Source organism: Trachypithecus francoisi, unplaced genomic scaffold, assembly GCF_009764315.1.
Source record: "Trachypithecus francoisi isolate TF-2019V2 unplaced genomic scaffold, Tfra_2.0 Lachesis_group1, whole genome shotgun sequence".
Lineage (NCBI taxonomy): Eukaryota > Metazoa > Chordata > Mammalia > Primates > Cercopithecidae > Trachypithecus > Trachypithecus francoisi.
In genome coordinates, this window is record NW_022681454.1 from 105,263,114 (window position 1) to 105,286,581 (window position 23,468).

At 43.1% G+C, this 23,468-nt stretch overlaps 1 protein-coding gene across 1 annotated transcript; it reads right to left on the bottom strand.

Annotated features, from left to right (window-relative positions):
* Positions 1–16,827: 16,827 nt before the first annotated feature.
* LOC117084928 (protein RCC2-like) lies at positions 16,828–19,996 on the bottom strand. The gene is made up of 2 exons (XM_033213331.1): positions 19,898–19,996; positions 16,828–17,874 (listed from the first exon to the last, which is right to left on the bottom strand). The coding sequence occupies exons 1-2, from the start codon at positions 19,994–19,996 to the stop codon at positions 16,828–16,830; spliced, it is 1,146 nt and encodes a 381-aa protein (XP_033069222.1).
* Between the last annotated feature and the right edge of the window lie 3,472 nt (positions 19,997–23,468).

Below are 23,468 nucleotides of genomic sequence, written 5' to 3' on the forward strand. Positions count from 1 at the left end.
ACTACAGGCGCCCGCCACCTCGCCCAGCTAGTTTTTTGTATTTTTAGTAGAGACGGGGTTTCACCATGTTAGCCAGGATGGTCTCGATCTCCTGACCTCGTGATCCGCCCGTCTCGGCCTCCCAAAGTGCTGGGATTACAGGCTTGAGCCACCGCGCCCGGCCTATATTTTCTTATGTACCTCTCAAATGTATAATTATTTGGTAGGAATGTATGCTGTAGTGCATTTTCTCTCCAGAAGTTGACACTTGCGCCAGGCATGGGCCGGGCAAATGCTGGGATTGCAGGCTGGGACCTGCAATCCCAGCACTTTGGGACGCAGAAGTGGGCAGATCTCTTGAGGTCAGGAGTTCAAGGCTAGCCTGGCCAACACGGTGAAACCCCATCTCTACTAAAAATGCAAAAAATTAGCCAGCTGTGGTGGCGTGTACCTGTAGTCCCAGCTACTCAGGAGGCTGAGGCAAGAGAATCACTTGAACTTGGGAGGTGTAGGTTGCAGTGAGCTGAGATTGTGCCACTGCAGCTCCAGCTTAGGTGACAGAGCAAGATTCTGTCAAAAAACAAAGGAAAAAAGAAGTTGATGTTCGCTCAGTGTTGGTTCTGACCTTATTGATTGGCTCACTCTATTAAGTGAGTCCTGATCCGAAGGTCATAGATTTCTCAACAACCTAGGCTTGGTCAAACAAACCATACTTGTGCATGACTGAAATGAGGAGGTACAGCCCACACAAGCTTGGGAAAATAAGAATTCCATTCAATAGTCCAATGAGAAGAGTCTGAATGACAAGTTTTAATTTTCTTGTTGGTAAAAACTCTGCAAAAATGGGTGGGTGAACTATACGTTTCCAAGAACAGAGATTATTCAGCTTATTAGACATTACTCAAGATGGAACATGGGCATTTGAAATTTTTCACTCTTTCCTGTTACCCTGTCATGCCCTAATCTACCCTACCCTTCACAGGGATTTGCGTTTTCTGAAAATCATACATCGTCTAGGACAAATGCTGGGTGTGGTGCTTTTCTGACCTGACATACGATATCCAAAGAGGGCATCCTTGATCCCAGGCAGAACTTTGCATGAGCAATATAGTTCACATGTCTGAACTTCACCTGAGAACTCTACACTGCTGTCAACGTGTGCATATAACTGGGCACACAGCTCCTAGTTCAGATTAGAAGGAGGCTGACAGGTTAAAACAGGTGTCTATCTCTGGGAGTTCAGAACCACTTCAAAGAAGCCATTTGAACAACAATACGTGTGGGCTGGGTGCAGTGGCTCACACCTAAAATCCCAGCACCTTGGGAGGCCAAGGTAGGTGGATAACTTGGGGTCAGGAGTTTGAGACCAGCCTGGCCAACGTGGTGAAACCCTGTCTCTACTAAAAATGCAAAAATTAGCCTGGTGTGGTGGCATGAACCTGTAGCAGCTACTTGGGAGGCTGAGGCAGGAGAATCGCTTGAACCCAAGAGGTGGAGGCAGTGAGCTGAGACTGCACCACTCAACTCCAGCCTGGGTGATAGAGTGAGACTGTGTCTCAAACAAAACAAAGCAATAAGTGTGAATGTGTGTCTCTACTGTGTATCAATGGCACATCAAGATTGTGTAAACTGGCTGGGTACAATGGCTCACACCTCTAATCCCAGCATTTTGGGAGGCTGAGGTGGGAGGATCAGTTGAGCCCGGGAGTTTGAGACCAGCCTAGGCAACATAGTGAGATTCCATCTTTATTTTCTCTAAATAAATTAATTAAATATTAAAATTGTATAAACCTTTTTCTCTACTCCCTTCATCCTGAAATTCCCTTCCAAACTAAGTCCAGAGGAGTCTTCCAGACTTGTGTTTGTGTGTGGTGAGGGGAGACTTCTGGAGAGGGGGCAGTAAGGTTATATTTTAAATACCCTAGTCTCATCTTAGTTCTCACTAAAACCTCTAGCCAACCTAGGAGCCACATACAAAACTCAAGAAGCTGATGACTGGTACTTGTACTTCATGGTGCTCCGGATGGAGACAGGGATCTAGAATATGGCTTCAGTTTATTTCTCGTGAGTTTATCTCCGGTGGTGAAGTGGAGCAGAATATGCCACTGTAGAATAAAAGTTAATTTGAGCTGCAGGTATTTGAGAATCAACAGATGACAGAGAGGCTTGTTTTCTCAACTCCCTTATCTACCTAAAAGCAGAGTCTCCCAAAGGAACTCAGTTGTCTTGAGTTCCCTCCCTAGGAGTTTCACAAAGAGGGAAGATTGACTCTTGTCACCAGAGCCCAAGAAGCCAGCTTCAGGATACGAGATCACCTAAGCAGACATTGCCACAAAGCTATCTTATCTCCCAAGTATTTTCCCAAGGACCCATTTATTCTTCTTAAATGTCATTTGTTTTTTCTTTTTTTGAGATGGAGTTTCACTCTTGTTACCCAGGCTGGAGTGCAGTGGCGTGATCTCAGCTCACTGCAACCTCTGCCTCCTGGGTTCAAGCGATTCTTCTGCCTCAGCCTCCCAAGTAGCTGGGATTACAGGCGCCTGCCACCATGCCTGGCTGATTTTTTTGTATTTTTAGTAGAGATGGGGGTTTCACCATGTTGGCCAGGCTGGTCTTGAACTCCTGACCTCGGATGATCTGCCTGCCTTGGCCTCCCAAAGTGCTGGGATTATAGGCATGAGCCATGGCGCCCAGACCATCCATTTGTTTTTTTCGTAAGTGCTCTTCCTCTCTTCCTCTCCTTTCTTTTCTTAAGACGGTTTATAAGCCCCCAATTCTTTTTTCTTTTTCTTTCTTTCTTTTTTCTTTTTTTTTTTGATGGAGTTTTGCTCTTGTTGCCCAGGCGGGAGTGCAATGGTACAGTCTCAGGTCACTGCAACCGTCGCCTCCTGGGTTCAGGTGATTCTCCTGCCTCAGTCTCCCAAGTAGCTGGGATTACAGATGCCCACCACCATGCGGGAGCTTCCCAGCAGCTGAACATGTGGAGGTTCCTGGAGGATGGTGCCCCAGGTAGTGCATGGGAGCTCCACGCCCCTTCCCTCATACCTCTCCTTATGCATTTCTACATCTGTATCCTTTGTAATACCTTTTTTTTTTTTTTCTGAGACAGGGTCTCACTCTGTCACCTAGGCTTGAGCACAGTGGTGTGATCTCAGCTCACTGCAACCCCCACTTCCCAGGTTCAAGCGATTCTTGTGCCTCAGCCTCCTGAGTAGTTGAGATTACAGTCGCGTGCCTGTATTTTTTCTATTGTTAGTAGAGACAAGGTTTCACCATGTTGGCCAGGCTGGTCTTGAACTCCTGACCTCAAATGGTCCACCCATCTCGGCCTCCCAAAGTGCTGGGATTACAAGTGTGAGCCACCACGCCTGGCCTCCTTTGTAATATCCTTTATGATAAACCAGTCAATGGGCCTAGTAGAGAAAAAAAGAGATGAAATTCATTTTAAGTAAGTTAGAAGCAGCACAGAAATACTTGGCACAGAAGTGCTGTATTGTTGTGCTGGGCTTGGGCATGTTTGATAAGCATCACATGTGCTGTGGAAAGGAGAAAATGTCAGACACACAGAAAGACTGGAAACTCTTTGAGTCCTTTTACTTTCTGTACATACATGCCCTGGATTGTTTTCCAAAGTCAACACTTGACAGAGATTGAGGAAGAAGTAGCAAGGCTCTTTTGTACAGTATGTTCAACATTCCTCAAAAGAAGCGTGAAGATGAAGAATCGGGAGGAGAAAAGACAGCTTGACTTCTGTACCTTTCAGGAGAATGATGGCAAAACACCTAGCAATGAAAAATGAGCATGTGCTCTTCAGTCATGTCTACTCTGCTGCCACCTCTCAGAAAAAGCTCAGAATGGCATTGTGTTTGAAGTAAACTGTTTGAATTAATTAGATGTGTCTTTTATATATATATATATTTTTTTTTTTTAAGCAAGTTTATTAGGAAAGTAAAGGAATAAAATAATGGCTGCTCCATGGGCAGAGCAGCCATCATTATATCCTTAAGGCCTATTTTTTTCTCCCTAGAATCAAAGTTCTATAAGCTAGGGACTGTATCTGACCTTATTCCACTTGCCCTAGCATCTAGTCCAGGGTCTGGCACACAATAGATTCTAAATAAATACTTAAAAAATAGATGTCGATTTTAGTAATTAGTGGATAACAATCACAGCTACAAATTATTGCCTCTTCCCACCGTGTGGTTGGTATATGCTGGCTACTTGGATTTACATCTCTCCTATCTTCATATCAGCAGGGTAGATATTATCTCCATTTTCACAGAAGAAAACTGAGACTCAGAAGGTTGTACGATTTGCCCAAGGCCACAGAGCTGCTTTGGGGTAGAACCAGGACAAGTTTCCCGTCTGTTTCTGTTTTATTCTAAAATCTGTGTCCCTTCCATTCTGACTGACTGCTTTGAGGGCCACCTGATGTGCCATTGTTATTTACCCTCTTCTCAAAATTCTTGTCTTCAAAATTTTGTGTTTATTCTCTTCTTTGCAGTACCAAGATAGTCTCTGCTAACATAGAGTTAAGACGAAGCTCCTTGCACATAGGAGAATGACAGCATCAGCTGATTTTCCTGGAGATAGTCTATGTTTGAAAATCATAGTGAAATGGAACAATCTTTTTAAAAAGCCGTCTACGCAGCAGCATTCAGCTGACATATTATAGTTCCCTTTTATGTGGAAGAAGTCCACAAATGTCAATAAGTCTCTAGGTAAGTAGGTACAGAAATAATGGGTGACACTGCAATAACAGACATGGCACACGGGGTACCCACGCCTCCAGGCAGCTTTCCAGGAAACAGCTTCACTGGGAACTGGCAGGCCTTAGGAGCCATGCGGCCGCCAAGTTCTTGCCCAGTGAGAGCCCTTTCTTCCTGGCTTGTCCCTGAGACTACAAGGACATGGAAGCAGACCAGAAGCAGCAAAAGTTGTACAGTATGTGTGTTCAACTTTTAAAAATGGAAGTAAAGTGGGTATCTAATTTAACAATATAAATTAAGTATTATAAGCTTTTTGTTTGAAATTTTTACTTATTTATTTATTTTTGAGATAGGATCTCGCTCTGTCACCCAGGCTAGAGTGCAGTGGCATGATCACAACTCACTGCGGCTTTGACCTCTCTGGGCTAAGGTGATCCTCACACTTCAGCCTCCTGAGTAGCTGGGACCACAGGCGTGTGCCACCACGCCAGGCTAAATAATTTTTGTATTTTTTGTAGAGGCAGGGTTTTCCCATGTTGTCCAGGCTCGTCTCTAACTTCTATGCTCAAGTGATTCACCTGACTCAGCCTCCCAAATTGCTGAGATTACAGATGGGAGCCACCACGCCTGGCCCTTATAAACATTTTTTTTTTTTTTCCCACCGAGACGGAGTCTTGCTCTGTCACCCAAGCAAGAGTGCAATGGCATGATCTCGGCTCACTGCAACCTCCGCTTCCTAGGTTCAAGCAATTCTCCTGCCTCAGCCTCCCCAGCAGCTGGCATTACAGGCATGTGTCACCACACCTGGCTAATTTTTTTTTTTTTTTTTTTGTATTTTTAGTAGAGACAAGGTTTCACCATGTTGGCCAGGTTGATCTCGAACTCCTGACCTTGTGATCTGCCCACCTTGGCCTCCCAATGTAAACTTTTAAAAAAGTTAAGCATACTGAGGTTTTCATGGTATTTAATATTTGTAGTCTTGAACCTTTAAATACCACTCCTTCAGTTTTCCTGATTATAAAGATATGTGGTATGATTTATAACCAGGAGAAAATTGGTACTGTAAAAACCAGAATCACGCTTCCTTTGGGAAAGAGAGCTACTGTGGAAAGCAAAATGCCTAAGGCTTCTGGATATGAAATAGTAAGCTTGGGGGCAGGGTCTTAAATGGGCAGAGTAAGTGACTGAATTGCTCCGCCTGGAAAAGAGGAAGAGCATTCTTGCTCTGGGAATGGAGGGCTCAAGGAGGAGAGACCAGTGGAAAGAAGAGAGAGATGAGATGAGCCTGCAGAGAAGAAAAGGTCAAGGAATCTTTCCATTATTCCATTCTGATTTGCTTGATTTGATATAGTCGTGTAGACCCTTCATGCCACCAAGCCTTAGGCAAGTGTATCATACACACACACTGTGTTTCCCATGTCACTGTTTTGTGGAAATCGTGAGAACAGGGCTGAATTCCATGCCTGTGTCCCCAGCAAGAGTGAAAAGTAGGATTTTGCAGGCATGGGAAAGTGAGGCAGAGATGGTGAAGAGAAAACAGCAACCTTGGCCATGCCTGGGAACCATGGTCTTCAGGATCCTGTGTGGGACTTCTCCCAAAATGCAGAAGGGGGTTTATAGACACTATTTCCTAGATTTTGAGGAGGCAAGATGACATTTGGGTTGCACCGGTGGAGTTTCCCAGGCCTGTCTCTTGTATTCATCCTTGGTACCTCTTTTCTTTTTAGGGAAACTGGTAGAGGGAAAAGGAGTTTCGGAGACAGGCTAACCTGAATTTGCAACCGATCTCTCTTTCTATTGCTTAACCCATTTGAGCCACTTTTTTTTTAGCCATAAAAAAAAAATCTCACAGGACACAGGATGGTGAAGAGGCTTGAATTAAATGACATCTCATACACAGGTTAAAAATTCAGGTCTTGACTCCAAAGTGCTTGATTCAAATCCCGGCTCTACCATCTCTACCATCATGTGACTTTGGATAAGTTATTCAATTTCCTGTTATAAAAAATGGGGCAGCTGGGCCCGGTGGCTCACGCCTGTAATCCTAGCACTTTGGGAGGCCAAGGTGGGCCAATCACTTGAGGTCAGGAGTTTGAGACCAGCCTGGCCAATATGGTAGAGAAATCCCATGTCTACTAAAAATATAAAAATTGGCCGGTGTGGTGGCCTACACCTGTAATCCCAGCCACTTTGGGAGGCTGAGGCAGGAGAATTGCTCGAACTCGGGAGGCGGAGGTTACAATGAGCAGAGAGCACATCACTGCACTTCAGTCTGGGCAACAGAGTGAGTCTGTGTCTCAAAAAAAAAAAAGGAAAATGGGGCAAATCAGTGCATCTACCCTCTGTGTTGTTGGGAATGTCAAATGAGATAATACAGTAAAGCACTTTAGTGTAATTGCCGGACAAGTTCTTCTTGCGCATTGCACTGATAAACCCAATTCACTGAGACATGTTATTGCAGTGGAGAAATAATTTAATTATTGCAAGGCAGCTGAACAGGAAGATGGGATTTATTATTCAAATCCACTTCCATGAAGGCTCAGAGGTTAGGGGTCTTCAGGAATAGTTTGGTGGGCATGGGGACATTAGGGAATGGGTGCTGTTGTTTGGTTGGGGATGCAATCGTAGGGGTGTGGAAAAACACAGGGTACTCCTCTGGGTGGGGTCCACAGGACCGGTTGAATCCTGAGTCATGGGTTTGGGTGGAGTCGGTCAGTAGCCAGAAGGCAAGAGTCTGAAAAAGCATCTCAAAATATCAATCTTACTTGTACAGTAATGATGTTATCTATAGGAACAATTGGAGAAGTCTCAGATCTTGTGACCTCCAGCACAGTAAAGGATTATAGCAAGGCACGCTACGCCTACATTTTAGCAGAACTCAGGCCCCTCCCATAATCCTAATCTTGGGAGCTTTCATTAGTTTTACAAAGGTGGTTTCAGTTCCTGGGAAAGGAGGGGGTTAGTTTTAGGGAGGGACTGTTATCATCCTTGCTTCAAAGTTAAACTAGAAACTAAATTCTTCCCATGGTTAGCTTGCCCTATGCCCAGGACTGAGTGAGGACAGCCAGCTTGTGGAGCTAGAAGCAAGATGGAGTCAGCCATGCTAGACTTTTTCCATTATCATAATCTTTGCAAAGGCAGTTTCAATCACATCTGGTATTACAGCAAGTACTTAGTAAATGGAGGCTGTTATTGTTATTATTATGTATGTAAAATGTCTGGTTTGGTAAGACATTGATTAATGATTTTGAACCTTCATTTGATCAAAATGTAAGAACTGTGAATTTCCATGCTCCCCACACCTCTTTTTCCTAGAGGAATTAACTAAAAGAGAATCAACTGATCACTTATATCAGTTATAAAGGTTCATAGAAGCTTAAAAAACACCCCTGCACTTTTTAAAGATAAAGACTTCTGACCAAAGAAGTTTAAGATGTTGTTGATACATACATATATTTTATTTGGAAAAAAAAAAAAGGTACTGTCAGTTCTAAGAAATATACTCCATGTTTTTCTTTGCACTTCAACAATCTGCTTGTCATTTGTCCTTTAATGCAGAATCTTCGACCTGCCAGTGTGCATCCTCTCCCTGTGCACAGCACACTCTGCGTTTTCATGCTACTCAGTTTTCCTCACACTTCAGTCTGTTTTCCTATTATTGCTTCAGGTTGATAGCAACTTTCCATGGTATTTGAGGCATATACCCACATGCCAGGATTTTGAATGTCATACTAAATAAAGAGGATTTTTTTTTTTTTTTGGAGTCAGAGTCTCACTCTTTCACCCAGGCTGGAGTGCAGTGGTGTAGTCTTGGCTCACTGCAGCCTCCACCTCCCAGGCTCAAGCAATCCTTCTAACTCAGCCTCTCAAGTAGCTGCGACTACAGGCGCATGCCACCACACCCAGGTAATTTTTGTAGAGATAGGGTTTTGCCATGTTGCCCAGGCTAGTCTCAATCTCTCAGGCTCAAGCAGTCCTCCCACCTTGACCTCCCAAAGTACTGGGATAAATAAAGAGGTTTATTATTATTATTATTTTTTTTGACAAGCCTCACTTTGTCACCCAGGCAGGAGTGCAGTGGCACAATCTTGGCTCATTGGAACCTCCGCCTACCAGATTCAAATGATTCTCCTGCCTCAGCCTGCTGAGAAATGCACCACCTCGCCCGGCTAATTTCTGCATTTTTAGTAGAGATGGGGTCTCACCACGTTGGCTAGGCTGACTTCGAACTCCTGGCCTCGGGTGATCCATCTGCTTCGGCCTCCCGAAGTGCTGGGATTACAGGCATGAGCCACCGTGCCCGGCAAAGAGTTTTTTAAAAAGAAGTTCTGGAAAAAAAAGAAGCTTTCCTGCCTGCCCTTTGTCATGGTGGAGCAGAACTATCTGGTGCTCTGATTGTGAGGAGCTCTGCTGAGATATAGAATAGCTTGGTGTGAGAGTTCAGACTTTAGGGTTAGAGGGCTTGGGTTCAAGTCCTGACTCAGAGCTTACTTGTGTGACCTTGGTCAAATCACTTAGTTTTTCTCTTTTTTTGGTTTCCTTGGGTAAAATAGGGTAGCTGGCTCTGCAAGGAGGGAGAGTAAATAAATTAATAATCCTGATGAGCGGTAAATATGTTGGTTCTTATTGTTAATGTGCTAGGCTATTTTAGTGAATTATTTCTGACCCAAACCAGTTTCCCACCTCCAGTTTCAGGAAAATAATAAACGTAGTAGTGCTGAATTACCAGGACGCATGTAGGGCTAGTGCTTGATTTTATTCCTTATCCCTGAATGTGCATCACCCTGTACTTTGCTGTAATCTTGAATTAAATGGTTCTGAACCTCCTAATTGTAACACATTATTGACAGCTTTAGCTTTCTTGAGAGATCTCATGAGACCTCTGAAACTCTTTCTGCCTGGAGCTGGAGCCAGGAAGCTTGGATTCTAGTCCCTATTCCTCACTTCCTATGGGGGATTGGCAGCAAGGCAATTCACTTTCCTGAGCTTGTTTTTGTAGATTGGGTAAGATTCACATGACATTTTACATGAAATGATTTTTAAGTTGGGGAATGTGCAAAAGATAAGTTACTGTGTGATATGTTGATTATAATGGTAACAGTAGTAAGTGCACTTATTTTATTAGTAGCGTGACCTCAAGGCTTACCTAGAGCGTGTTTCTAGTTCTTTGAGTTCTCAAAATGCTGAAGATCTTAGGCATATAATTCTTTTCCATTTACAGTGGTGGCAGCATTTGGGCAAGATATTATATAGAAGAAAGATTATAAAACATATATTAGTCAAATGTTGCTAATTATTTGCCATGATATATAATTTGAAGAAGGAAGATAGAATTTTGGGGAGATTCTTATGTGGAGTTACACAAACCATGTGCTTTTTGGATAACTTTGGAGAGAGTAAAGGGGGCATATAGGCATTATATTTATAGATCCTTTGTACATTTTAAAATTTTTATTTGAGACAAGGTCTCACTTTGTTGTCCAGGCTGGAGTGTAGTGACATGATCATAGCTCACTGCAGCCTCGACCTCTGGGCTCAAGCGATCCTCCCACCTCAGCCTCCTGAGTAGCTGGGGCTACAGGTGCATGTTACCACACCTGGCTAATTTTTACAATTTTTTTGCAGCGATGGGAGTCTCACTTTGTTGCCAAGGCAGGTTTCATATTCCTGGGCTCAAGTGACCCTCCTGCCCTGGTCTCCCAAAGTGCTGGGATTACAGGCATGAGCCACTGTACCTGGCTCTGCAGATTCTTTCATGCTCAAAAATAAATGAAAATACATTCTCCTTTATTTCCAAATGTGCTTTTTTCTGGATCCTCAAACTACTTTCTTATTTTGTACCTCAGTAAACACAGTGATTAGCAGAGGCTGAAGGAGAAATCACAAGCTGTTTTCCATAGTCTTAACTACATTCTGTCATGGAATAAAAATGACTGATTGTCCTATGTGTTCCAGCAGAACTATTAGATACATTGTTTTCTGGGAACGCCTCCTTTTGAATTCCTCTCATTTTGAGGGTCACCATGGCCCAAAGCCACCACTGGTTTTAGGGGACAGTCCTAGGACTCCAGTCCACTCCCAGACAGGTCACAGCTCTGCCTGTCCATTGGTAATATATAAAAGGTATTTATGTATGTATGTATGTACGTACGTATGTATGTATTTTTGAGACAGAGTTTCGCTCTTGTTGCTCAGGCAGGAGTGGAGTCCTGCTCTCTCTCCCAGGCTGGAGTGCAGTGGTGCAATCTTGGCTTTCTGAAGCCTCTGTCCCCCAGGTTCAAGCAATTCTGCTGCCTCAGCCTCCCAAGTAGCTGGGACTACAGGCATGGGCCACCATGCCTGGCTAATTTTTGTGTTTTTAGTGGAGATGGGGTTTCACCCTGTTGGTCAGGCTGGTCTTGAACTCCTGACCTCAGGAGATCCACCTGCCTCAGCCTCCCCAAGTGCTGGGATTATAGACGTGAGCCACCACGCCTGGCCTTTGGATTTTATTAATACACATCTTTCCTTGGATTTACGGGAAAAATCTGCTAGTTGTATATGTGAAGTCTTTTTTTTTTTTTTTTTTTTTTGAGGCGGAGTCTTGCTCTGTCGCCCGGACTGGGACTGGAGTGCAGTGGCCGGATCTCAGCTCACTGCAAGCTCCGCCTCCCGGGTTTACGCCATTCTCCTGCCTCAGCCGCCCGAGTAGCTGGGACTACAGGCGCCGCCACCTCGCCCGGCTAGTTTTTGTATTTTTAGTAGAGACGGGGTTTCACCGTGTTAGCCAGGATGGTCTCGATCTCCTGACCTCGTGATCCGCCCGTCTCGGCCTCCCAAAGTGCTGGGATTACAGGCTTGAGCCACCGCGCCCGGCATATGTGAAGTCTTATTCTAATTCTTGCGTTATTTGGATCTGGGACTTGTAGAAACGTTTGTTTGCTTATTTACTTGCTTTTTGATACATTTTCTTAAAAACAGAAAATTATTTGAAAGATAAGATGTATGTGTAGAGAAAACATATTTCAAATAAGTGCGTTAGATTTGGAGTCACTGACATAAGTGGAAAGACTTGCAGCTGCAATTCTTTATTATGTGTGAGCTTATAAGGAAACTGGGCTCAAGGGCATTGAAGGATACATAACTTTCATTGGCATTCAGGGTCTGCCCTCTATCGGTGATATGTGCATAAATATATCTTTACCCCTTAGAATTCCGCACTAGATTGAAATAAATGTTATCAATTAGGCATAGTGTATGGGAAGTCAGATATGAATGAGGTAGAAAACCCTTTAAAAACTCAAATTATAATTTTTCTTACTGTGGGATTTGCTGTTAATGCAGAAAGGATAGGGATAAAGTTAAAGAAAAATAGACAAATTACAAACATTTTTAAATTTCACAACTAGAAGAAGAAGTAATTTAAAAATCTTGAATTAAATGAGGGATTGGACATCTTTATTGATGCAGGAGTAAAGTCCACTCCATTTTCTCCATGCATTGAATACACTATTTGATTTTACATAAACGTGTCTTGATCCTTTTTGTAAACCAGCTTCTCACTAATAGTAAACTCAGTGCTCTTGTTAATTATTAATGAGACTCTAAATATTCAGAGAGATAACTTTTTTAGTTCATTGCATAACACCACCAATGTAAGGGTTTTTAATTTACAATGAAATTATAACTTCATGAAACAAAGTTATAATATAACTTTATTAAAAAATTAACATTTAATGGAATTATTAAATAGTGAAAAATACTAAAATTATATACTCTTCATTGTTTTTATTTTTTATGTAATCTTTTCTTTGGCATTAAAAAATTAACATGTCAGAAATCTTGGAGAAGAAAAATACATTGTTGTATATTACTCTCTAGGGAGTAAAGCTACATGAGTGGGCTGTGGAATCTAACTGGTTTACACATTGGCATTTTTGTAATTTAAAAACTGCCCATGCCGGGCACAGTGGCTCATGCCTGTAATCCCAGGACTTTGGGAGGCTGAGGCGGGCAGATCACTTGAGGTCGGGAGTTCGAGACTAGCCTGGCCTACATAGTGAAAACCCATCTCTACTAAAAATATAAAAATTAGCTGGACATGGTGGTGCGTGCCTGTAGTCCCAACTACTCAGGAGACTGAGGCAGGAGAATGGCTTGAACCCAGGAGGCAGAGGTTTTAGTGAACCAAGATCACACCACTGCACTCCAGCCTGGGCAACAGAGTGAGTATCTGTTGCAAAATAAATAAATAAATACAGAAATAAAAAACTATCTTTGTTTTTAAAACTGACTTCAAAATATACTACAAAACTATAGTAATAACCAAAATAGCATGGTATTGGCATAAAAGTAGACACATCACCAATGGAACAGAATAGAGAACAAAGAAATAAATTCACACAGTTATAGCCAACCGATTTCCAATGAAGACATCGCAAACACACATTGGGGAAAAGGCAGTCTTTTCAATAAATGGTGGTAGTCTCAACAATAAAGTCAGTGTCTTCAATAAAGGCAGTCTCTTCAATAAATGGTGCATGTGAATGTCCAATTTTCCTACCACTGTTTATTGAAGAGACCCCTATTTCTCAGCATATACAAAAGTCAGCTCAAAATGGATTAAATATAAATGTAGGCCAGGCATGGTGGCTCACCCTTATAATCCCAGCAGTTTGGGAGGCTTTGGTGGGAAGATTGCTTGAGGTCAGGAGTTCGAGACCAGCCTGAGTAACAGAGCAAGACCCCTTCTCTATGAAAAATTTTAAAAAATTAGCCAGACTTGGTGGCACGTGCCTGTAGTTCCAGCTACTCGGGAGACTGAGTTGGGAGGATTGCTTGAGCCCTAGAGATCGAGGCTTCAGTGAACTGTGTTCATGCCATTGCACTCCAGCCTGGGCGATGAGACCCTATCTCAAAAAAAAAAAAAGATTAAAGGATTTAAATGTAAGTACTGAAACTATGAAACTACTAGAAGCAAACCCTGAGGAAATGCTTTATTACACTGCTCTGGGCAAAGATTTTTTTGGATAACAATGCAAACTTATAGGCAATAAAAGCAAAAATAAACAAATAGAAGTATACAAAACTGAAAAGCTGCACAGCAAAAGAAACAATAAATAACTGCATCTGACCAGTGGTTAATGTCTAAGAATAGGTAAGAAACTCAGACAATTCAATACCAAGAAAACCAATAATATAATTTTAAAAAATGGGTGAAAGCGGGCATGGTGGCTCATGCCTGTAATCCCAGCACTTTGGGAAGCCGAGACCAGCCTGGCCAACATGGAGAAACCCCGTCTCTACTCAAAATAGAAGTGTTAGCCAGGCATGGTGGCAGGAGCTTGTAATCCCAGCTACTCAAGAGGCTGAAGCAGGAGAATCACTTGAACCCGGCAGGTGGAGGTTCCAGTGAGCGGAGATCGTACCACTGCACTACAGCCTGGGCAACAGAGTGAGACTATTTCTCAAAAAAAAAAAAAAAATTGTTTAAAATGTTCACTTCAAGAAATATGTATACACACACACACACACACACACACAAAATAATTGCAGCACTAAACCAGGCACCTTCGACCAAATCACAACCTCCTCTTTGATTCCCCTTCACTCTAAGCCTCTTTCGAATTCTTTTTCCTGAACTGGAAAACCGGTCAGATGCCCACGGGGTCAGTGCAACGCACCTTCCCAGCCGGGCAACTGTGAACCTTTCTCTAGGAGTGCATGGCGTCTTTCCCCGCAACTCCTTGTTTTAAAGGATTTAACCCATTAGGAAATTCATTTTTCAATCTAAGCCAAAAGGAGGTGTCAGACATGGCAGTCTTCACTTTGAAGGTCCATTTCCTGCTCCAGTCCCTGGCAAGCGTTCTAGAAGAGCCTAGCTGTCGGGTTTACATGAGGCCACCAGAAGATCTAAGCCCAGCTCTGCCCAAGGCGGCTCCTGCAAAGGCTGGGACCTCGGGTGCTGCTTCCTCAACCCTCTCGGTGACCACAACTCAAAGGAGAGACCTCAAGGATGCGAGGGGCAACACATGCTTGGCCTGTGTTCCAGGAAAGAGACCTGTCCAGAGAAACAGAGTAGGCAGTCACATGGAAACTTGAGTCAGAGATGGTGGTTTGGGGGTGATTTGGACAAATTATATTAGTTTAGCAAAGCTCTGAAGTGGCAGAAGAGCTCCGCTGGACTACTGATTGAACCTGATTGAACACAGAACAAGAGATAAGCATGGTGTCAGACTAGGTCTTAGAGAGATGCAGGCCAGTCTCCTCCTACAGGGCCTTTGGACTGCTGGGACAGACACTGCTACCTACCCTCCACCAGCAGGAGTCATGGTAAGGAGCGACTGGGGTGGAAACTTGGGAAAAAAGCAACAACTAGATCGTTTTTGGCATTTTAACATGGAGACAGTGATAAGTGGTAACAACGGCAAAAGAAAAAACAAACAAACAAACCTTGAAGAGACCAATATTTAACCCCCATCCACCCAAGTTTCACACTTAAGTTCTATTCCCATCTCCCCCATTAGCACCACTGAACTAAATACCTATTTTAAAGCACCCAAACCAGTCTAGACCCTCTGGAAACCAAAAACCGGCCAGAGCTGTCACCTGTCTTGGGTCCAGGTGAGAGGAGGGTTCCAGGAAAGGCACCTAGTTAGTCACCCAGCGCAGCGCACAGGGCGGCAAGCTTGGGCATGAGCACTTGATGGGGACGCAGTTGGCAGTCACAGCATCCGTGCTGACACGCGACGAAGGGGACTCTTCGGTAATCCTGACTATTTGGTACCACAGCCAAGACTGGAGGGAGCTGGGTCAGCAGAAAGGTACCCCGAGTCTCAGCAACAGGATGGCCGTGAGAGGCAGGATCCAGGCGGGAGAGAAAAGGGGACCAAAGTACGTCTTGCACAAGGCTGGTACGGACAGGGCTGATCCTTCTTGCAAGGACCAGATAATGCACTTGACTGCTGGCTGATCAATCTCTAACTGGTGAGTGTGCGTGACAAGGCTCGGCCCTGGCTCCACAGGGAGCCACGAAGCTGACTCAACTGATACAAATGTTCCCACCTCTGCCCCACCCCCAAATTCCCATGGTTCCACCATCACCTGATTTTCATTTGGACTTCTTTTACAGCTAAAGTAGGTATAAATGGCTAAACAGAGACCCCCAACACCCCCACCAGGAGGGACACGGCAGATTCTATAATGGTGCAGCCAGAAGGCTGTGGGCGTATAGGCAGCAAGTGGGGAGAAATAGAGCCGACACCGGCCTCAATCAGAACTGACACCGGCCTCTGCTGATGTGCAAGAAAAAGCGGGAAAGGAGTGCCACAGATGCTTCTGAAGCACGCGAGCGTGATTTTGGATGGAGGCCTGCCGGCAGGGACCAACTTTGCCTAGCTGGCTGCTGCCAGTTCCTGTAAGGGGCATTTTTTCTGAGTAAATGGCGATTCCTCTTCCATGTAGCATTCGCTTGGATCACGATGCTAATTATAACTGGAAAGGGGTGTTTTGGGGAGTGTATTTAGGAAAGGAAGAAAGAAAAAACTTAGAAAAAAACCTAGACTGCTCAAAGTTTCTGCCTCTTTTGTAGGAATAATAAGTCAACTATGAGCAAACACTTTAATTCAACATTAAGAGGAAAAAACATACTTTGGAAAGCATACAGAAAAACAGGTAGTTAATGTTGGATGGCTTGTAAAACGGAACCTCAGGGAGCCTAAACAAAAATGCATCTGTGGTCAACTTCTGCTTTTTTTTGAGATGGAGTTTCGCTGTTGTCACCCAGGCTGGAGCGCAGTGGCACGATCTCAGATCAATGCTACCTCTGCCTCCTGGGTTCAAGTGATTCTCTTGCCTCAGCCTCCCGAGTAGCTGGGATTACAGGTGCAAGGCACCATGCCTGGCTACTTTTTTGTGTTTTTAGTAGAGACAAGGTTTCATCACATTGGCCAGGCTGGTCTTGAACTCCTGACCTCAGGTGATCTGCTTGCCTCAGCCTCCGAAAGTGCTGGGATTACAGGCCTGAGCCACTGTGCCCAGCAACTTTTGCTTTTTTAAATTCCTAGTTTGACTTCACTTCCCAGTGCTCATGGAAATGACATCTGCTGCGAGAAGCGTGGAGTTGGAGGAGTCTCTGGGAGCATCAGAGGGTTGGGAAGTTTTATTCTGGCAGTTTCTTGATCTTCTCTTTCTCGGTCTCGCGTTTGTCTCTTGCTATCACCAAGGAGTGTGAGTAGCCCTTGGTGACCTGCTCTGAGAAAATGCTATCCAGAGTCTTCACCTCCTGGGCTGCAGTGGAAGACTTGGGCTTGTGGTCCCCGTAGCCCTGTTCCTCGAAGGTCGGCAACAGGCACCAGCTGATGGTACTCTCATTGGCGGCCACAGTGATGCTGCTCTTCCCACAAGCCAGGCTCTGGATTCTCCAGCCACAGAGGTCCTGCACTGCTTTCGGGTACACGGTAGATTCATGGGAGGTGCTGGTGCCCCCCCGCAAGAGAAACAGACCACCCACTTCACTGATGGCAAAGAAGCAGGTGTAACCAGCATAGATCTGGGATGCCCCACATCCAGAAAAGTCAAACAGCTGCACCAGACAGGGGACCATCTCCTCCTTCCGCTCTGCATGGCCCAACCTGCCATAGCCACTGGAGCCCGAAGAGAAGACTGGCTTCTGGGAGTCCAGGACCAGTGTGTCGTTAGCACCACAGACCACGTCTTGCACAACCATATTTGGCACAGGCAGCATCTGTTCATTTTTGGTCTTCTTGATGAAGATGGCCACTTGCCAGGGCACCAGTTCGCAGTCGTATTCTATCTGCTGTGGCCAGGCAATGAACTTCCCATCCGAGTTGTGTCTCAGCTGACCATATTCAGGGCACCCAAAGGAACAGAGGTTTCCTTTGCAGTCTGTTATCGTACTGAATTCAGCCCCACAGGCCATTTTGGTAATTGGCTGGCCATTGTACATTATCTGCGTGGGGCTGTGGACAGGGTCTGTCTGGTTGCCAAGGACCAGCTGCCCCATCTTGTTCTCCCCAAATGCAAACACGGAGCAGATTTCTGTCAAGGCCAAGGTGTGGTTCCGCCCACATGCTGCAGACACGATCACTTTGTGGCTGAGACCCTCAAAGAGTCTGGGGGCTTTCACTCTCTTGGTGTTGCCATGTGCCAGCTGCCCCTTCTTTGAGGAATTTTTAAAAGCTGATCTCTTAGAAATATAGTAGAATAGTGGTTACCAGAGGGTCACGGTGGGGTGGGGTAAGTAGGGAGGATGGGGAAGTGAGGAGAGGTTAGTGAACGGGTACTAGTTTGAAGAAATAAGGTCTGGTGTCCTATTTTTGACTATATTTGACAATAGTGAATATTTCAAAATAATGAGAAGTTTTGAATGTTCTTATGACAAAGAAATGATAAATGTTTGAAGCGAAGGTAAGCCAGTTACCCTGATTTGATCATTTCACAATGCATACCTGTATTTAAAGATCACACTGTGTCCCGTAAGTATGCAAAGTTATAGGTCAAAAATAAAATAAAATGTAAGAAATCTCTGTCTTTGGAAATTACTATTTCTCTCTCTCTCTTTTTTTTCTTTGAGATGAAGTCTTGCTGTGTCACCCAGGCTGGAGTACAGTGGCTTGATCTCGGTTCACTGCAACCTCTGCCTCCTGGGTTCAAGCGACTCTCCTGTTTCAGCCTCCTGAGTAGCTGGGATTACAGGTGCCTGCCACCATGCCTGGCTAATTTTTGTATTTTTACTAGAGACAGGGTTTCCCCATGTTGGCCAGGCTGGTCTCAAACTCCTGACCTCAGGTATTCCACCTGCCTTGGCCTCCCAGAGTGCTGGGATTACAGGCATGAGCTACCACGCCCAGCCTGGAAATTACTATTTAAAGTTAGGAGTTAATCTGTTTACTTATTTGTTGTCCCTGTTGTTTGACTTGTAGACTTTGGTACAGCCTGAAGTGTGAAATTCCTATTGTTAACTACATAAAATCCTGTTCTTAATAAACAAACTCGAAAGAATACCAGAACAAACATTTCTTTATTATGAAGCCCTCTCTTTTTAAAAAGCATTCAGCAGAAACAAACAACATACTGTATGCCAGAATATCAGCATCACTTCCAGAAAATTACTCCAAGTTTCACAGCAGTGTACTGGTTTCCACAGTTTTGGGGAATAGAAAAGCAGAGTAGTAGCTGTCATATCTGTATTCAGTTTCTTTCTTCCATTGTATCCTCCTTTTTTTTTTTTTTGAGATTGCCCAAGGTGGAATGCAGTGGTACAATCTCCACCGCAACCTCTGCCTCTTTGGTTCAAGCGATTCTCCTGCCTCAGCCTCCTGAGTAGCTGGGACTACAGGTGCGCATCACCACGCCTGACTAGTTTTTTTTTTTTTTTTTTTTTTTTAGAGACGGGGCTTCACCATATTGGCCAGGCTGGTCTCAAACTCCTGACCTCATGATCTGCCCACCTTGGCCTCCCAAAGTGCTGGGATTACAGGTGTGAGCCACTGGGCTCGGCCTATTGTATCCTCCTTTAATGAGTTTAAAGTGTCCCCTCAAAAGCTGTTGAAGTTCTAACCCCTGGTACTTGTGCATATGACTTCATTTGGAAAATAGGATCTTTGCTGATGATCAAGTTAAGATGAGGTCATTAGGGTGGGCTCTAATCTAATATGATTGAGTCCTTACAAAAAGGGGAAATTTTGTCACAGAAACTGACCCTTAGAGAGAGAAGACAATGTGAATACACAGGGATAAGGCCATCTATTTAATACCAGCCAATGAACACTTGAGGGTCCCAGAAACTAAGAACCCTTTCAGATAATCAAAATGCCAGTTTTTTGTTTGTTTGTTTTAAGATAGAGTCTCACCCTGTCACCCAGGCTGGAGTGCAGTGGCATGATCTTGGCTCACTGCAACCTCCACCTCCCAGGTCCAAGCGATTCTCATGCCTCAGCCTCCTGAGTAGCCAGGATTACAGGTGTGTGCCACCACACCCAGGTAATTTTTTTTCTTGTATTTTTAATAGAGATGGGGTTTTGCCATGTTGGCCAGGCTGTTCTCAAACTCCTGGCCTCAAGGGATCCATCTGCCTCAACTTCCCAAAGTGCTGGGATTATGGGTGTGAACCACCATGCTTGACCAAAATGCCAGTTTTCTAAATGTATGTTTACTTTTTTGGTTTCCTGCATATATCCCAACATCCATATCTTTTACTTGCCCACTACGTTCCCGTTTCTCTTTAAATCAGATTTTGATTTTCTGAAAGTCTGAATGTTGAATTCACTGGTGTCCTGGAATACACTGCAAATAATTCCTACTTGCATTTCACGGACACTATGTTGCCTTTCCCTGGGTAAGTTCTGCTTGCTTAAATTGTATATGTAAAGGTACCCTCAGCACTTTAGAGGACATATACAGTATGAATTCAAAATATAATTACTTTTAGGAGAGTACATAGAAGTACTCTGAACCATGGAGTACCATTAAATGGAAGTTTTTATTATAATTACCAATTTTACATGATACATGCAGTTATGTATGTGCTCTGATTCCTGTCTCCTCCCTTACTGTGAAAGGGCTGGTTAATTGAGGAGAATGTGAAGGTTATTTCACCACAAAATGCTCTAACGCTCTAACTCAGAGTATTAACAGTATTTATTCTGATTGTCAGTTTTTTCTTATGCATCCCTTTTCATTATCTGATTCACATCTCTCACAAGTGATGTTAGTGTAAATGGTTGAATATTTTCAGAGTACAGTAAATATAACAACATAGCACCTTAATCTCACAATAAGGTTATTTTTTCTGTCTTAATTTTATCCTATTTTATCCTTATATATTTCAGAATATGGATCAGCAGTCTTTTTTTTATTAATTCATTTTGAGACAGAGTCTTGCTGCTCTGTTGACCAGGCTGGAGTGCAGTGGCATGATTACAGCTTACAGCAGCCTCAACCTCCTGGGCTCAAGTGATCCTCCCATCTCAGCCTCCCTAGTAGTTGAGACTACAGGCATGAGCCACCACACCTGGCTAATTTTTACATTTTTGGTAGAGATGGGGTCTACTATGTTGCCCAATCTGGTCTCAAACTCCTGAGTTCAAGCAATCCTCTTACCTTGGCCTCCCAAGGTCCTGGGATTTCAGGCATGAGCATTACTTTCAGCCAGCTGCTTCTATACAATAGGCTTTGTTCTTACCGCGTTTTCTAATGTATTTTGTGCTATTTCCTACTGTTCTAAGACACAAAAGTAAAAAAAAAAACATATTTTCATATAATATTTACATATATATAATGTTTACATATATATTTGTTTTTTATGTCTGGGTCCAGAGTTATACCTGAAGTTTTTATTAGGTTAACCATGATAATTGGTGTCCTACTGCTGTCAGATTTACTCTAACAAAGAAATAGAATACTGTTTATTATATTGAAGGAAGGGTGTATTTAACAATGGCTAGCTTTTGAAGTGAAAATCTCAACAGATAGTGACCCAATTTATTGTGGGATTTAATATGTTTGATGGAGGGGACAGAAAACATTTTTAGCCAGTATCATGATTTCTAATTTTTGTTTGGGTCTTAGAGAAGAGGGAAGACTTCACCTTCCAGATCCCCTATGGACCAGTTCCAGATGTTGGAAACAGACATTTGGGAGATCTTTGGATTCCTGCATGGACTTGTGACCTCCTATACTAAGTCTGGTAACAATTTTTATTTTTTATTTTTATTTTTTTTAGCATTCTTGAATTGTACAGTGAGAAATGGAGTTGCTTTGGTCAAATGTTCCTCCTTTGTGCCGTGGTGTACTCTGGGCATATCTGTAACTTTGCATTGGCTGTAAGGCTCTTCATTTTAGCTTTGTAGATGGGAGTGTGTTGCTTAGTTTCAAATTCTGTCTCTGCTACTTTCTAGCTGTGTGAGCCTGGGTGAATTACTTATCTTTCTGAGTTTTAGCTTTCTAATGTGTAAAATGAGAGTAATAAAGTGCCTAGTTCATGGTGTGGTTGTAAGGATGAAATAAGATATATGATGGCTCAGCATAATAGTATGTGGTAAGCACTAAGTCAATGACATCTATTACTATTACCTCTATACTTGTGCTGCTCATGAATTCGTGTCTTATTTGCAAAGAGCTTAGCTGCAGCCCTCTGAGACTATTAAACGGAACTGATTGATCAGAGTTTGGTCACCTAGTGCCTACATTATATAGAGCCAAGGAACCAGTTAGTTTTGGACATGTTGGTGGATCAACTTAAATTCATGCCACTGGCCTTGAAGGACCTCGAACAAGAGCATTTTCTTGGTTCATTGCAAATATCACTAGTGTTAGAAAAACAACCTATGCACATGTGTGTTAGAGGCATCACCTCTGTGGAGGAAGCATCATTATAGTTACTTATTGACTTACTGCTGTGCTATATTTTATATAATAATGCTTTAATAATGTTTTAGTCAAAACGAAAGTATCCTTAAAAGAGCTCAAACACACACTGAATTGCTAAAAAGTTATATGACAAAAGAGTGATGTAACGACATTTTTATGAGTCAATCTTTATTGCATGTTGATAAAATTCTGCACTATTCTAGTTGAATAGGAAGAGACTAGTTCATAAGAAGCCAATTCCCCGAAGCTAGGTGTTAATAATCTCTTTGTGTTAATATTACAATATGCTGCATGATGCCAGGCTTGGAATACAAAAGTTCAGGGTTATATAAGTGTTATGGCACGCACAACTGTTTGAGCAAGACACTTGGAATTTCAGCTTGTCCAGCAGTTTAACTAGGCTGTGAAAACAATAGGGGCGAGAATGTAGCAAAATGCCCCTATTTCAACTATTCTTAATATAGCTGTCTTTTAATGACTTTCTCACAAATTGTTCAGTCCTGAGAGTCCCATATCTTTTTCCTATGAATAGTTTATCATTTTTACACAAGGAAACTTGCTAAGTGTCTTAAGAGGTGGTGACATTCATTGTTTTTTAATTTATCTGAAGAAAACTACCCTTTTTTCTCATTAGTTTTTATATAAAAATTAGTCCTTAAGCCAGTATATATAGTGTATAGGTACTTTTGGTACACTAAGTACTCATTAAAATGCAAGAAAAAGCATTTAGTTTTTAAGAACAAATGTCTCACATTCTGAACATAGAGCAGAACTTCTTAATCACTGCAAACTTTCTACTGATCTGATAGATAAACAAGGCTTCTGTTCTGAAGAGAAAAATAGCTAGTGGTTCATTGAGAATTGACTGGGTCAGAGTCTGACCTAAGCATGTACGTGTATTAACTCACTAAATATGTGTGTTAACTTACCACTTTGAGATGAGTAATTTTATCTTTTCCATTTTACAAATTGGAAACCAAGGCCCACAGAGATCAGGTAACGTGCTTTAGTAAGTGGTTGAACAGGGATTCAAATATAGGCTAATTGGACCAGGCATGTGGCTCATGCCTGTAATTCCAGCACTTTGGGAGGCTGAGGCAGGTGGATTATCTGAGGTCAGGAGTTCGAGACCAGCCTGGCCAACATGGCAAAACCCCATCTCTACTAACGATACAAAAATTAGCCGGGCTTAGTGGCACATGCCTGTAATCCCAGCTATATGGGAGGCTGAGGCATGAGAATCGCTTGAACCCAAGAGGCAGAGGTTGCAGTGAGCTGCGATCACACCACTGCCCTCCAGCCTGGGAGACAGAGTGAGACTCTATCTCAAAAAAAAAAAAAAAAAAAAAAAAATAGGCTAATTGGCTCTAGTAGCTGAGTTCTTCAACACTAACCTATTTGTGTTTTGGA

Coding starts and splice junctions, on each gene's coding strand:
- LOC117084928 (XM_033213331.1), bottom strand. CDS start 19,996: ATGCAAGTAGGAATTATTTGCAGTGTATTCCAGGACACCAGTGAATTC. Junction 17,875..19,897: donor ATTTAAAGAGAAACGGGAAC/GTAGTGGGCAAG, acceptor TATATTTCTAAG/AGATCAGCTTTTAAAAATTC.